This window comes from Neohortaea acidophila, assembly GCF_010093505.1.
Source record: "Neohortaea acidophila strain CBS 113389 unplaced genomic scaffold BDY17scaffold_1, whole genome shotgun sequence".
NCBI classification, from domain to species: Eukaryota; Fungi; Ascomycota; class Dothideomycetes; order Mycosphaerellales; family Teratosphaeriaceae; genus Neohortaea; species Neohortaea acidophila.
The window spans coordinates 2,421,460-2,434,547 of record NW_022985510.1 but is presented as its reverse complement, the minus strand read 5'-3'; the positions used below and the strand labels follow the sequence as shown (position 1 = coordinate 2,434,547).

General features: G+C 56.7%; 8 protein-coding genes across 8 annotated transcripts; 6 read left to right on the top strand and 2 right to left on the bottom strand.

Annotated features, from left to right (window-relative positions):
* Window positions 1-12: 12 nt before the first annotated feature.
* On the top strand, window positions 13-2,440 carry BDY17DRAFT_290268 (uncharacterized protein). The gene has a single exon (XM_033732481.1). It carries the CDS (start codon window positions 311-313, stop codon window positions 1,952-1,954), a length of 1,644 nt encoding a protein of 547 aa, XP_033594686.1. The 5' UTR covers window positions 13-310; the 3' UTR covers window positions 1,955-2,440.
* A 53-nt stretch (window positions 2,441-2,493) lies between these two features.
* BDY17DRAFT_320617 (uncharacterized protein) lies at window positions 2,494-2,978 on the top strand (the record flags this gene model as incomplete). Its single annotated transcript, XM_033736484.1, has 2 exons — window positions 2,494-2,816; window positions 2,873-2,978. The coding sequence occupies 2 exons, from the start codon at window positions 2,494-2,496 to the stop codon at window positions 2,976-2,978; spliced, it is 429 nt and encodes a 142-aa protein (XP_033594685.1).
* Window positions 2,979-3,117: 139 nt separating this feature from the next.
* On the bottom strand, window positions 3,118-4,287 carry BDY17DRAFT_307386 (NUDIX hydrolase domain-like protein; the record flags this gene model as incomplete). The annotated part of the gene is made up of 1 exon (XM_033735114.1): window positions 3,118-4,287. The coding sequence occupies one exon, from the start codon at window positions 4,285-4,287 to the stop codon at window positions 3,118-3,120; it is 1,170 nt and encodes a 389-aa protein (XP_033594684.1).
* Window positions 4,288-4,553: 266 nt separating this feature from the next.
* On the top strand, window positions 4,554-5,201 carry BDY17DRAFT_314857 (uncharacterized protein; the record flags this gene model as incomplete). The annotated part of the gene is made up of 1 exon (XM_033735861.1): window positions 4,554-5,201. The coding sequence occupies one exon, from the start codon at window positions 4,554-4,556 to the stop codon at window positions 5,199-5,201; it is 648 nt and encodes a 215-aa protein (XP_033594683.1).
* Window positions 5,202-5,392: 191 nt separating this feature from the next.
* BDY17DRAFT_244438 (Elongator complex protein 4) lies at window positions 5,393-6,588 on the top strand (the record flags this gene model as incomplete). Its single annotated transcript, XM_033730531.1, has 2 exons — window positions 5,393-5,817; window positions 5,877-6,588. The coding sequence occupies 2 exons, from the start codon at window positions 5,393-5,395 to the stop codon at window positions 6,586-6,588; spliced, it is 1,137 nt and encodes a 378-aa protein (XP_033594682.1).
* Window positions 6,589-7,136: 548 nt separating this feature from the next.
* BDY17DRAFT_23994 (secretory lipase-domain-containing protein) lies at window positions 7,137-8,860 on the top strand. Its single transcript, XM_033730351.1, has one exon. The coding sequence runs from the start codon at window positions 7,247-7,249 to the stop codon at window positions 8,588-8,590; it is 1,344 nt and encodes a 447-aa protein (XP_033594681.1). The 5' UTR covers window positions 7,137-7,246; the 3' UTR covers window positions 8,591-8,860.
* BDY17DRAFT_24008 (glucose-methanol-choline oxidoreductase-like protein) lies at window positions 8,815-10,736 on the top strand. Its single transcript, XM_033730354.1, has 3 exons — window positions 8,815-9,693; window positions 9,759-10,112; window positions 10,174-10,736. Exons 1-3 carry the CDS (start codon window positions 8,944-8,946, stop codon window positions 10,693-10,695), a joined length of 1,626 nt encoding a protein of 541 aa, XP_033594680.1. The 5' UTR covers window positions 8,815-8,943; the 3' UTR covers window positions 10,696-10,736.
* Window positions 10,737-11,307: 571 nt separating this feature from the next.
* Window positions 11,308-11,634, bottom strand: BDY17DRAFT_307382 (uncharacterized protein; the record flags this gene model as incomplete). Its single annotated transcript, XM_033735113.1, has 1 exon — window positions 11,308-11,634. The coding sequence occupies one exon, from the start codon at window positions 11,632-11,634 to the stop codon at window positions 11,308-11,310; it is 327 nt and encodes a 108-aa protein (XP_033594679.1).
* Between the last annotated feature and the right edge of the window lie 1,454 nt (window positions 11,635-13,088).

Here is a 13,088-nt window from a genome sequence, read left to right as displayed (position 1 = left end):
CGGCGTTCCGTACCCGCTTTTCACATTAGGTCAAAGCTGACTCCCCAGCGGCCTCGACCTATCAACCGCCACCACCGACATCACTGCCACCGACACCACCACCACCCCCACCCGCACAGATACGTGCATGAGCGATTTCCACTGACGAGTCGTTGATCGCGAGACTCGTGCCTCCCAGTCCTTGCTATGCCTCTTCTGCAAACGGCGACTCTATGCTGTGCGCATAGCCGGCGATAGAGGTCGCGAAACCCACGAGGAAGCCGCGCTCCACCCCAAGAGTGCGGGCTAGGTTTTCCGGGCTGCAGGCACGATGTCTGCCCGAAGCAGCATCAGTGTGCGTAGTGCAGACTTGATGGAGTGGCAGGAAGATCGGAAGATCACCATTCTCCCTGGCCGGCGCGCTTTGCCTTTTGATCCTACTGGAAAGCTTTTTTACGAGGGAAGCTCTGGCATAGGGTCGGTGTCGGAGGCCGATTCTGGGGAGGATATTACATCTGGTTCGGTGTTCACGGCTGAAGACGACGACGACGACGATGATGATGCGCAGGGCCTGTCGCGCAGTCTCATCCTGGCACCAGGCAGCGCATATGCTGCCGCACATCGGCTATCTCTCGCGATCGATCCGTCCGCCACGGAGCAAATCCAGATGCTCAGTGACTTCCTCGACCTGCACTTTTCCGTACCCAAGGCGAAAGCCAGCCTGCTCGATCGTCAGTCCCACTTGCTAGCCCTTCCGGACATTGACACTTCCTCCAATCAAATGCTTTCCGATGCCCTACGCGCAATATGTCTCGGCCATATCGGCGAGCATCATCACGACGATCGACTCGTCCAGCAATCGCAAATATACTACGGCAACGTCCTGCGTGGCCTCGCGCAACTCGTCCCCCGACAGGACACCAAAATCCCCCCCGCTGACATTGTCACATGCATCTTGCTGCTCTGTGTGTACGCCGACTACACACCCATGCCACATCTTCAATCCAACGCATGGAAGGTCCACTACTGGGGCGCGCATGAGTTCTTGAAAGCCAAAGGTCCTTCGATCCTCTCCGTGTGCTCGCCTTGGGATGTCGCGGTTTACAGAAATATCAAAGTGCCCACCTTCTTCATCGGCATTGCGAACAGACGAGCCATCATTTGGACGGAGCCAGAGTGGTTGGACTTCTCTGACACGTCTATTCAAGTCATGCGTACAAAAGTCAATCGCTCACGAAGCATGTTTGACCGCGTCGTGAAGCGCTTGCCCCAACTCCTGGAGCACTCCGATGTCCTCCTCAGCAAGAAAGGTCAACAAAGCGCCGACACTGCCGAACGCCTCCTACACGACCTTCTAAGCTACTTATCGACTCTGCAACAACTGCTCCAGAGCGACTCGGCCTTTGCAGAGTTCAAGAGCTGGAAAGACAGCGTGGAGACATCCCAGCCCGGCCAATTCAACGACGAGGTCGAAGAGCACGTGGTGCTGGTCACCAACCACACCTTCCAACGCTTCCATCGCTTCCCGACCCCGATGAGCTGCACGGGATTCACCCTGTCGCTATTGGAGTACTGGCTCTTCGGGCTCATCGTAGAGTGCACCATCCTCCGCATCCTGCACTTCCTCCCCTCCGCAGAAGCACACCTTCATCCCGCCACGGGCGCACAGATATTGCGCCACGCGCAGGACTCAGCAGATCACCTCTGCAAATCCGTCTACTCTCTCAGCCAAGTTCCGTCGCAGGGCATGGCCGGCTTCCTCGACACGTGCATGGCGCTGGTGGAGAATTTCTACAGCGAGATCGGCGCCAGCGCCGAGCTGGGATGGGTGCTGGCCATTCGGTGTGCCACGGCGCTGCGCGTGGAGCGGATGCGGAAGTCGCAGCCGCGAACGCTGTGTAGGATGGGCGATCTTGCTGATGAGATTGGGGCGTCGGGCAGGTTTCGTATGAGAGACCTGGGGCCTGGCGGCTGAAGGCGTCGTCTTGTTTGGAGAACATCTCAAGGCTTCCGCAATCCTTGCAGACCGCGCATCGCTCACTCGCTACGGAGCCTTACACACGAAAAGGGTGCACTCCACGGAGTCTTGTCACCTGTTACAGTGCAAAGGGCGTCTGTTAATGACGCCGACGATGCTGGGCCACATATGACCCAGGTCAATCCTCTTCGTGGTAGGGCAAGTCGGTTCTCGAATGCGAAGGACTTGCTGGAGCACTCCTGTGATGCCTCGAGCGAGACGGAATTGGAACGAGAGCAGGTAGTTGATAGCCGTACGAGCGTATGTCTCGAGTGCATTTGAGAAACCACTCACTTGAAGATCAGAGATCGTAATACGTCCAGTTCACATGCACTCCATGCAAGGCTGTGGAGCTCCCATGATGAAAAGTTCAGCCCGTGCTCCAATCTACGCGCCCCATAAAAATCTCACGACCGCCAACCTCAAATCTTTCCCTCCGCAACACCCTCCCTTCCCACCCCCCACCTTCCCTCCAACCCCCCCAAAACACCGCAACAATGTCCACCGACGCAGCCCTCTACGAAGACTCCTTCCAAATCACCACCGTGCTGGACCAAACGTACGACCGTGTGGCGCGCATCATGGGCCTGACCGCCTCCTCCGACACCAGCCTGACGCTCGACATCAACAGCGAGCTCTTCCCCGTGGCCACAGGGGAGCAAGTGACGATGCTGATCGCGACGACGCTGAATCTCGACGGCACCAAGGACGAGCGCGGGTGGCGGGATAAGGGGAATGAGGAGACGCTGGCGAGTTTGTGGGATTATGTTTGCTATGGGAAGGTTTATCGGCATCATGATCCGGGGGATGGGGCGAATATGTGAGTGCGGTGTTTGGGTGGTTGTTTGCGAGAGGGCGAGGCTGACGTTTGCGTAGTAAGGTGTATGTGTCGTTTGGGGGGTTGCTGTTGCTGCTTGATGGGCCGTACAAGAAACTTTCGCCGCTGCGGCAGGATTACGTCTACATGCTGTTGAAGAGATGAGAAGGGCGGCGAGGGACACTCTGTTGGGTTTGAACAAGTTTAGCGCGGCGTTGGTGGAAGGAAAAGGAAAGAGCTTTGAAGCATGCATGACCGTGGCGTGGTCAGGCGGGTGGTCTATCGTGATCAATTCGAGCAAAGGCTACCTCGTGGGAAAGTCCAGCCGTCTGTGCAGCCGGGCGACAATCTCAATAAACCCAGTATCGTCTTCGGTCAAAAAGCCATGGCGTATGAAGAAGTCGAGCAAGACGAGCGCACAGTTCGGCTTGAACTCGCCATCCCTGAGCGCCTGCTTGACCTCCTCCAACGTCTTGAGCTCGAAAGCCTCCACCTCGTCATCCCCGGGCTTCGGCACAACGTCCTCGGCCAGCTCCAAATCGTACACGTACTGGCACTCGGGCTGCAACAGCTTCGTCTCGCCTCCTGCTCGATGGTCGCGGATGTGGAAGTACGTGACGGTGCCGACAGCCTTGACACCTTTGCGCACCACCGCTTCCGGCAGACTCGCCTCCTCGTCGGCTTCCCGTACAAGACACTCGAAGGGCGTCTCGCCGGTAGCCATGCCTCCTGCAACCGTATTGTCCAGCATTCCACCATACGTTGACTTCGTCGCCGCTCTTCTCGGCACCCATATCCGCATCCCCTCCGTTTCGTCCTGTCCCTCGCCGTCCTGCTTCCTCTTCGTGTACGCCGTCAAATGAACCCCATATGTCACGATGCCGAACAGCGCGCTCGCGGATCGCTCGATACTGAACAGCAGCTCCCTGTTCGGCCCGTAAACGGGGTATAATTCATTCCTCCAGCCCTTCAGCACGGCGAAGTGACCCGTAGCCTTCATTGCTTGTGTAGTCGCCGCGACAACTCTTGTGCGCTCCTCTTCTGACTCGCCTGTCAATAGCGTGAGTCTTCGTTCATCGTCGTCGACCTTCCAATCAGGTAAGCCACGGAATATCTGCGCTACGGAGGGCAGGACGTAGCCGAGTTCTGTGTCGGGGTGGGAGTGCACGGACAGAGCGTAGTAGGTGTTGACGTGGGCGAGGTAGAGCTGGCGATTTACATTGTAGTAAGGGAAGTTGTCGCATTCGTTGATGAGGTCCAGGTTGCTTTTTGGGCCTGGAGGAATGGCTTTGGGCTCGGCAAAGGACAGGGCGGCTCCATTGTCGTTCAGCTCTTCGTCTTGGAGTGTTGGGATGTCGGCGTCGTCTTCGTTTTGGGCGCTGCGAGAGGGTGTGAGGGGCCAGGAGGGGAGCTGGACGCTGGGCAGCTCTTTGGGGATGTATTGTTTGAGTTTGTCTAGATTGAAGGAGTCCATTGCTGCATTGATCAACGTCCTGGACCTGATTCGTAAGCGGTACACCTTATCACAGTTGGCGTTCGAAATATTCAAGGGAAGAAAGGGGTCGAGCAGCTTGTTGAGGTCGAACCCGAAAGCGGAGGGAAGCTGGAGCTGCAATCCAACGCCGACGTCAGCGCCTCTTCCACCAAAACATCCATAGCAGCTTCAATCAAACTGCACTCTGGCCTCACCCTCACCAGACCCCCGAGTCTCCCGAGACCTTCGCCCAGCTGCTATGAAAAATGTTCGGCATCATCATCTCCGGCCGCCCCGTCGACGCAGCCCCGCAACAAATCACCGAAGCGCAATACGTCTTCCGCATCCCGCCCAACCCGCCCTTCAACCACATCGTCCTCTTTATCCTGCCCGGCGTGCAGCTCCCCCCTGACACCGCCGCCACGGTTTACGTGCAGATTCCCCCGGCTGCGGACTTTCGACTTCTAGGCGGCATTGGGCCGGGGAAGGAAAGCGCCATTTTCAAAGTCAGCGGGATCAAGGCTGGCAATGGGACGGATGCTGATGGCGATGTTATGACTGATGATCCGGCCACGGTTTCTGGTGCGGCTGCGTCTTCTACTGCGAATGGTGATATTGTAGTCGGGGTATCTATTGAGCCGACGGCGCAGGTGGAGCAGCAGCTCGCGAATCTGAAGACTGGCACGCCTCAGGGCACCGCTCCCGGCGGTGCAATGGTACTACGGAACTCGAGTTCTGATGGCCCGGTCACGACCAAGTTGCTTGCGCAGAGGATCATCAAGAATGCATTCAATTTCCTGGCGAGTTTTGGGAGTGACACGGTGCCTTTGAAGGCGTTTGAGGAGTGGTGGAAGAAGTTTGAGAAGAAGGTCGAGTTTGATCCAAGTTTTCTGGAGAGGGAGGAGCAAGAGTGATCTTTACGGCAGCTGGAACATCAATCATCGGGTGTCTCGACATTGTATCGACTCCTGTGGTCGTGGAGCACACTGGCATTGATACCTCGACTTTTGTCCAAGACATCCCAGCGCCACGAATTCTGCCCTTGAAAAAGCGAAACCTCCAGACTTCGACACATGCGACCAACCACGGCAATAATCAGAGATGAATGGCTTTCCGGAAGCGCAATGTCGTTCTCGGACGTCCACCATCTGACACAGCCCCCGTCAAAGAGAGCGCACTCGGTGTCAAGCCGTCATCCTTGAGCTCCCATACAGTCACATCTACCGGCACTCCATCGCTCGATGCTCTGTTGGGTGGCCACGGCGGTCTGATCCTCGGATCGAGTCTGTTGGTCGAGGAAAGCGGGACTACCGACTTCTCTGGCGCATTGCTGAGATACTACGCCGCGCAGGGCATTTGCCATGGACACACCGTTCATATTGTCGGCGTGGGTGAGCATTGGGTGAGGGAGTTGCCCGGATTGCTGGAGGAAAAGCATGCGGGTAGGAGGGAAGTCACGGCTTCTGAGAGCGAGCGAATGAAGATTGCATGGCGGTATGAGAATGTTGGAGTTGTAGGTGAACGAGGTGCGTAGGCATGCCATGGGCTCTATCCCCTTTCTACTATCCTCCACAGACACTAACGGTAAGTCCAGCCGCACCATCTCGTACCATCTCTTCTCCAGGTCGCGAAATCGACACTCCCTTCCAGCATTCTTTCGATTTGAGCAAACGTCTTTCCATCCCTTCCGATGCTCAAATCCACACTCTTCAAACCACCCCGAACTCAACCCCATTCGAAAGTGTCATTCACCATCTAGAACGGAGCCTCAAAACATCCGCACCAAACACTATCCACCGTCTAGTCATACCAACCATCCTCAGTCCAGCAATCTATCCCCCGCACGCCAGCCGTCCCGAAAACTTCACTCGTTTCCTGCACTCCCTGCGAGCACTTCTGCTCCAATACTCCGACAAACTGACAGCATTAATCACCATCCCCCTCGAACTCTACCCGCGCACCTCAGGTCTAATCCGCTGGGCAGAGCACCTCTCCGACGGCGTCCTAGAACTCACCCCCTTCCCCCACCTCATGGACGCCTCCAACAGCCTCGCAGAAAGCGGAGGCGCGCGAGGCAACGAAGACCAACCTCAAGGACTCGTGCACGTGCATAAACTCCCTGTCCTCACGGAGCAAGGCGAAGGCGGCGCAGGCGGCGAGAACAGCATTGGAGACGATCTGGCGTTTACGGTCAGTCGGAGGAAGTTTGCCATCAAGCCTTTCTCCCTTCCGCCGCTGGAGGGCGATCAGGATGCGCAGAAGGATGCGGGGAAACTTACTGGGAAGGACGTGGAATTTTAACAAACGCTCCGGAACATGCAAGTCCGAATCGGCAGCCCTTGTCAGCACTAGGCACCTAGAGTTTACCCTGACCTCGAGTTTGACGTCAACTTGCTCGTCGCACTCGAAAACAATCTCAAGATGCTTCTCTCGACACAAAGATGCCAGCATTCATCGCAGGCTAGCGGCATTATTGGTACACATACGATACGAAATGGCGTCTGTCGATATTTCAAGCTGCCAACGCCGCCATGCGAGCGTGCCCGAGCAGAATTCGCACGCTTATTGTCCCGAACCCTTGGGTAAATGTCTCGCGCTGCGAATCCGAACACTGGCACGGCTGGCTGCATCGCCCATCCCGAGTCTTCATGTCGCTCTGATCGGATCTTCGTATTCGGATACTGATGAGATCAGATGACGTCTGGAACGGACGGCATGACAAACGTGGGGCAAGCGGCATTTTATGCGCGTGGGTGCGGAGAGAGGAAATGCCGGCGTCCTTCCTGCCTTCCGGGTTACTGTCTCAGCCTCACCCTCCATACATACATCATGTCCTTACCTGTCCTCGGTAGCCGGTAAGTCTGCTTTCACTCCTCCATTGTCTTCAACAGCTTGCAAGAAGAACCGCTTTGCCGGCAAGTTTTCGACGTGACACTTATTCGAGACGTCCTCATCCATCATGCTTGTCTCATGGCTTGCCGTCGCCTTCGCAGGCCTCGCTGATGCCCGAGCACTGTGGACGCCCACTGGCTCCAATCCACCTCTGGCCACATCCTTTCCCACTCCATCTGAAGACCCGTTTTACGTCATCCCCAACAACATTTCCAGTTATGCTGCAGGAGGTGTTATCCGAGCCCGTACAGTCTTCAGCACCGAGTTTGGCGCTCTCGTCAACGCGCGAGAGATCTTCTATCGAACGACCAACCGGCAGGGCAACGCCACTGGCACGGTGACGACGGTCTTCATCCCTGCGGCCCCCCTGTCCCCTCCGGCAATCCTGTCCTACCAAGCCGCCGAGGACGCGCTTAACATCATGTGTGCTCCTAGCTGGGCCAATGTCAACACAACATCGGAGCAAGAGGCCTACCTGGGCGCCTTCCTAACGCCCATTGCTACCTTTGCCTTGGCGCAGGGGTACTACGTCGTCAACTCGGATGACGAAGACGCAGATTCCGAATGGCTGGTAGGGATCACCGAAGGCCGAGCGACGCTCGACGGCATCCGCGCGGCGCAGAACAGCCTGGACATCGCCAGTGAGCGGCCCGCCGTAGCGCTTCTCGGCTACAGTGGCGGCGCCCATGAAACCGTCTGGGCCGCTTCTCTCGCCATGGCCTACGCGCCAGAGCTTAACATCGTGGGCGCAGCGTACGGCGGTACACCAGTGGATCTCGGCGCGGCATATACCCTACTCAACGGCGCGTCGGGAGCCGCTCTCGCCGGAGGTGCAATCGTAGGGCTTGCCAACGGCTACCCTGCCTTGAACGCCACTCTGAACACGCTCCTCACGCCGCTCGGCAAGCAAACCTTCGCCAAGTTCCGCGGCGTCGACGCTTGCATCGTCGAGACGGGCGCGGCGTTCGCCAACGTCAACTTCTCGTCGCCCGCGTACTTCAACGGCGGCGACCCGATGAAGAACCCGGTCGTCGCAAAGGTCGTCGCGGACGAATCGCTCCTCATGAACGTGAGCTCGCTCCCGATCCCCGTGCCCAAGTTCCCACGCTACGAGTGGCACGGGCTGAACGACAGCACCGTCCCGTATGAACCCGAGAAGATCTACGTGGAGCAGCAGTGTCAGCACGGCGCTAATATCGCTTTTGTGTCGTATCCCGGTCTGAATCATGATGAGGCGGCGATCCTCGGCTTGCCCGGCGCATTACGATTTATTGAGGAGGCGTTGAAGGGCGCGTGGCAGACTCCGCCGTGCGGACAGAATCTTTCCACTCCGGTGCTTGGGAGCGTGCAGGCGATTGAGCTCTTAGGTGCGGCTGTGGATGCGCTGTTACTGGATGAGTTAACGGCGTAGTGCATGTGCGATTGCGGGCAGTTTTCCGGATTGTGTCCGTGAGGCTAAGCGCAGGCACGTGCTGGCCATCTACGTGTAATGCAGTGAGCGTGGGAGCTGTCAGCACTATCTGGTATGTAAAGTTTGCAGAGCCGAAGCCGATCATCTCAGCCCTGGACATTGTAGGGCATCATAAGGTCCGAAAGCGACTTGACTAATTCTGACAGTGCTTACATTAATGATGTAACAGGCATCCTGCCCAAAGATATCTACGTTGCAATGTCCCTCTTTGCTGCTGTGACGGCCGCGGACGAGTTCCTGTGAACAACGCGGAATTTGTACGCTCACTTTCCAGCACGCCTCCGTACCACACCATGCGTACTCCACAGACCGACTTCGACTACATCATCGTAGGAGGCGGCACGGCTGGCTGCGTCGTAGCCGCGCGCCTCCACGAAGCCCATCCGCACCTCTCCATCGCATTGATCGAAGCAGGGGAAGATGCGACTTCTGATCCCAAGGTTCAAGATCCAAGAGCGGCCCAGTCGATGAACGACACAGATGCGCACTGGACGTACACATCGACCGAGCAAGTCCACCTGGGCGGAAGGACTCTCACTAGCTTGGGCGGTAGGCTTCTCTCCGGCAGCAGCGCGGTCAACTACACGGGCTGGCTTCGTGGTAATGCTGCGGACTACGATCGCTGGGCGGCCTTGGTGGGGGATAGTCGTTGGAGCTACGAATCCATGCTGCCGGCTTTCAAGCGTTCGGAACATTGGCACGATGCGGGCGCTGCCACCGCGCATCTGCATGGGTTCGAAGGCCCGATTCGAACGCGGACCATCGATTGCGGCTTTCCCCTTCGTGAGCCTATGCGAGAGGCTTATGAGTCCATTGGCTTTCCGTACAATCACGACATGAACTCTGGTGATCCTAACGGTATTTCTTCGATGGTCATGAGCTGGCACGAGCTCAAGCGACAGCATGCTGCGGCTTGTTATCCACTCGATGGCGTCCACATTCTGTGTAACACTGTTGTGTCGAAGATTCTGCTTAAGGATAACAGAGCCACTGGTGTGGAGATTACTGGAAAAGGAGGCCAACTGCGGGCGAGGAAAGAAGTGGTGCGTCGTGGTGTGGACAGGAAACCCCTTTCGAGCAGGTGAATGTGCTCACGTACCACTTCCAGATTATCAGCTGCGGTGCCATCCGGACTCCGCAACTTCTGCTTTTGTCGGGCATTGGGCCGAAGAGCGAGCTCGATAAGCACCACATCCCGATAGTGGTGGAGTCCCCAGACGTTGGCAAGAACCTCAGGGACCATCACGGGGTCAGCTTGGTCTGGAAATTGAAACACCCCGAGCGCGGGCTTGCGCTGGGCTCGCCGGCTTTCAACAAGCCCGAATATGCACACAGTCTGCCGATGGACTGGATGATAACGGGCAGTGCACCGGAGTCTGATCTGCAGAAGGCTGCAGTAGTCGACGGCACAAAGGTTGAGCCGGGATCCCGCAGCGACTTCGAGCTCGTCCCAACGTATCTAGTGACGTCTCATCACCATCCGCTGTCTCACCGTGTTGCTGTGCTGACCAGTAGACCGATAGGCCAATGGGAGAGGGCTGATGCCATGGATACCATTCAATGGGGAATACATCACCTGCCAGAACGTGTGCCTGTCTTCCACTTCCCGCGGCACCGTCACCCTCCGCTCCACCAATCCGCTCGACAATCCTGTCTTCGATCCCAACTCCCTGAGCACAGAGCACGACCGCGCAGTCCTGCGAGCAGCGATGCGCACCACCATGCACGCCATGTCGTCCGCCGCACTGGCGCCCTTCCTCGAGCCTGGCGAAGTACCTCCGCCTGGGCAGAGTTCCCTCAGCAAGTCATCGACAGATGCGGAGCTCGACGAACGCATCGCAGCTTTCGCTCTCGGCTATTATCATCCTGCGGGAACGGCAGCCATGGGTCATGTTGTAGATAGCGAGTGTCGGGTGAAGGGCACGCAGGGCTTGCGGGTGGTGGATGCCAGCATTATGCCGCTAGCGATGACCGCACATTTGCAGGCACCAGTTTATGGGCTGGCTGAGCAAGCTGCGGCAATAATTGCGCAGTCTGCGGCGTGAGAATCTCGCCTGGTAGAGCTACCGCTTGAAATTGTTCGAGGATCCCGTTGAGCGTGACATTCCTTGGTGTAAGCCAGCAAATCTAGAGTAGACGAGCGAAGAACGCTATTCGAAATGCGCATCGCGCTTGTCCAGCATGTCTTCCATTTCGATATGCTCCCAGCCGCCCTGATTCCCGCCGTGGCTCATCATGCGGCCGTATTGTCGGCCGAAAGTGGTGGGTTGGGTGCCGCGTGATCTGATGCCAGATAAATGAGCGCGGACGTCGTCTTTGAAGTAGGAGACGGCGGCAAAGATGGCGAGGAGCAGGACGAGGATGCTCAGGAGGACGAGCAGCCAGATGAAGAAGCTGGCCATGGTTTGCTGGAAGTGCGTGGGAGTGCGTGTGGTGGAAATGGTGGAGGTGGTGAAGCTGCAATGAAGTCCATTGCACTGTGATTGGCCCACTGTTTCGATGCGGAGATTCGAGTTGCTTGACCTCACTTCATCTCATCCCTTCACTCCATCGCGATTGAACTCCATGCAGACTCGCACATTGCCGCATATTTCAATACATACTGCATTAAGGAGCTACAGATATTCAGTAGGTGTGGACTCCTTCACGTCCGTCATTCAGGCTCCCTGATCCCGATCGATAGCGCCATTTTCGTTCACGCCATTGACGGCTTCATCAGTCTCGATTTCGTTGACGCGATTGATAGCTTCATCGGTCTCGAGTTCGTTGACGCGATTGATAGCTTCATCGGTCTCGAGTTCGTTGACGCCGTTGATAGCTTCATCGGACTCGACTTCATCGACCGCCATCTGTTCAGCAACCAGCTGCAACAAAAGATGCTCGATTCTGAAGACCCGGATTGGCGGCGGGGCCCATGGCTGGCGTCTTTCATTCCATAAGCCTGCATCAAACGTCTTCTGGCCGGCCTCCTCAGCAACCGCCATCACCGACCGCCGAAAATAGCGGTTCCAACGCCTTGCTAGAGGATGCACTCGACATTGCTCTTTGACCCGATCATAATGGCTCAATTTACTTTCCTCCACGGCAGTAGACCAGTGGCCCTTGAAAGGTTGTTAGTGCTGAAGAAGTTTTTCATGTTGACTTGATAGCAGGCACCGGAAACCTGAATATCACCTCACAATCATACGTAACCACGGCGGCGAGCTTGTGCAAAGTGAAGAGCGCGCCCATTTCAGCGTGGTTCAAGCCGAGGCCAGGGTGGTGGGTTCGAAGGAACTCGCGCCACTCTCCTCGCGCATCACGATGCTCACGGTGGTCGTCCATAGTCTCGATTCGGTGTGCTTCGAGAGTGGTCGTGGCAGCTTCGTGCGGAAGGTTGGGAATCGAAAATATATTAAGCGGCAGGACCGACTATATAGGCTCTCTTCAGAGCCTGGCAGCGGTGCATACTCGCAATAGACTGCGAACACATGTTATACAGACTACACTTGGTCCCACAGTTTGCTGCTAACACAGTACAGAGCACGGTTGCTTCGCCATACCGCTGGACGCAACTGTTTGCTACCGAGTCACGACTGTGGACGGCGGGGGACGGTCAGGTTTGCATTCAATGCATACTGGTATTCAGCAACTGTGGAGACTAGCCATTCGCGTGTATGCCTTCAACCCTGTCTCGCATGTCTCGTGCTCACTCTCACCCATCTCGTTAGAAATGTCAATCCAGCTCACCTAAGGGGGGTGGCTTGGCGGACAAAGCTCTGCAACGAGTGATACGCGAATCGCTCGAGACGCGCGATCGGCAGACCGCTGGCGTCACGTCTCCCACGATTGCACGCCTCAATTTACACCTTCTGGGCCACCTGCTTGGCACTATCTACCAGCGGAGACAGCATGCACTGATTCCAACGCCCCACCTCAGGATCGCCGGCGCAAACATTGGCAAGCTGGGTGAAGCGGTGCTCACGGACATACTCCATGTCGTGATTGCGAGCCTTACAGTTGTCAGCGATCAGAGTAACACTAGGACCTACGTGAAAAGAGGTCACTTACCTGGAGGCTGTGCAGCGCGCAACAGTCGAACCAAGCCACGGCGAGGAGTTGGCTGAAGGCGAAGATTCCGTTTACGGCGTTTTCATTGAACTCGAGTCTGGGGTGGTGGTCTCGCAAGTTTTGGCGCCACTTGGCTTGCAGCTCACGGATGTCTTGGGCTTCGGTCTCATTCGTTCTGTCGATGTAATGTCCTTGGGAGTCCATCGTGCCGGTTGGATGTGTCGTGAGGCTTGATCGTGAGTGCTTCAGTGCCAAAGAGTTGAGGATTGATTGCACTGCTAAGTCGTGGGCAGGAACGTCTATATAGGCTCGCCAGAGCCTTGAAGCATTGAATGCTCGCAAATCAGTAGTGAGTGGGGAGAAGGGATGATACCATTGAATGAAGACA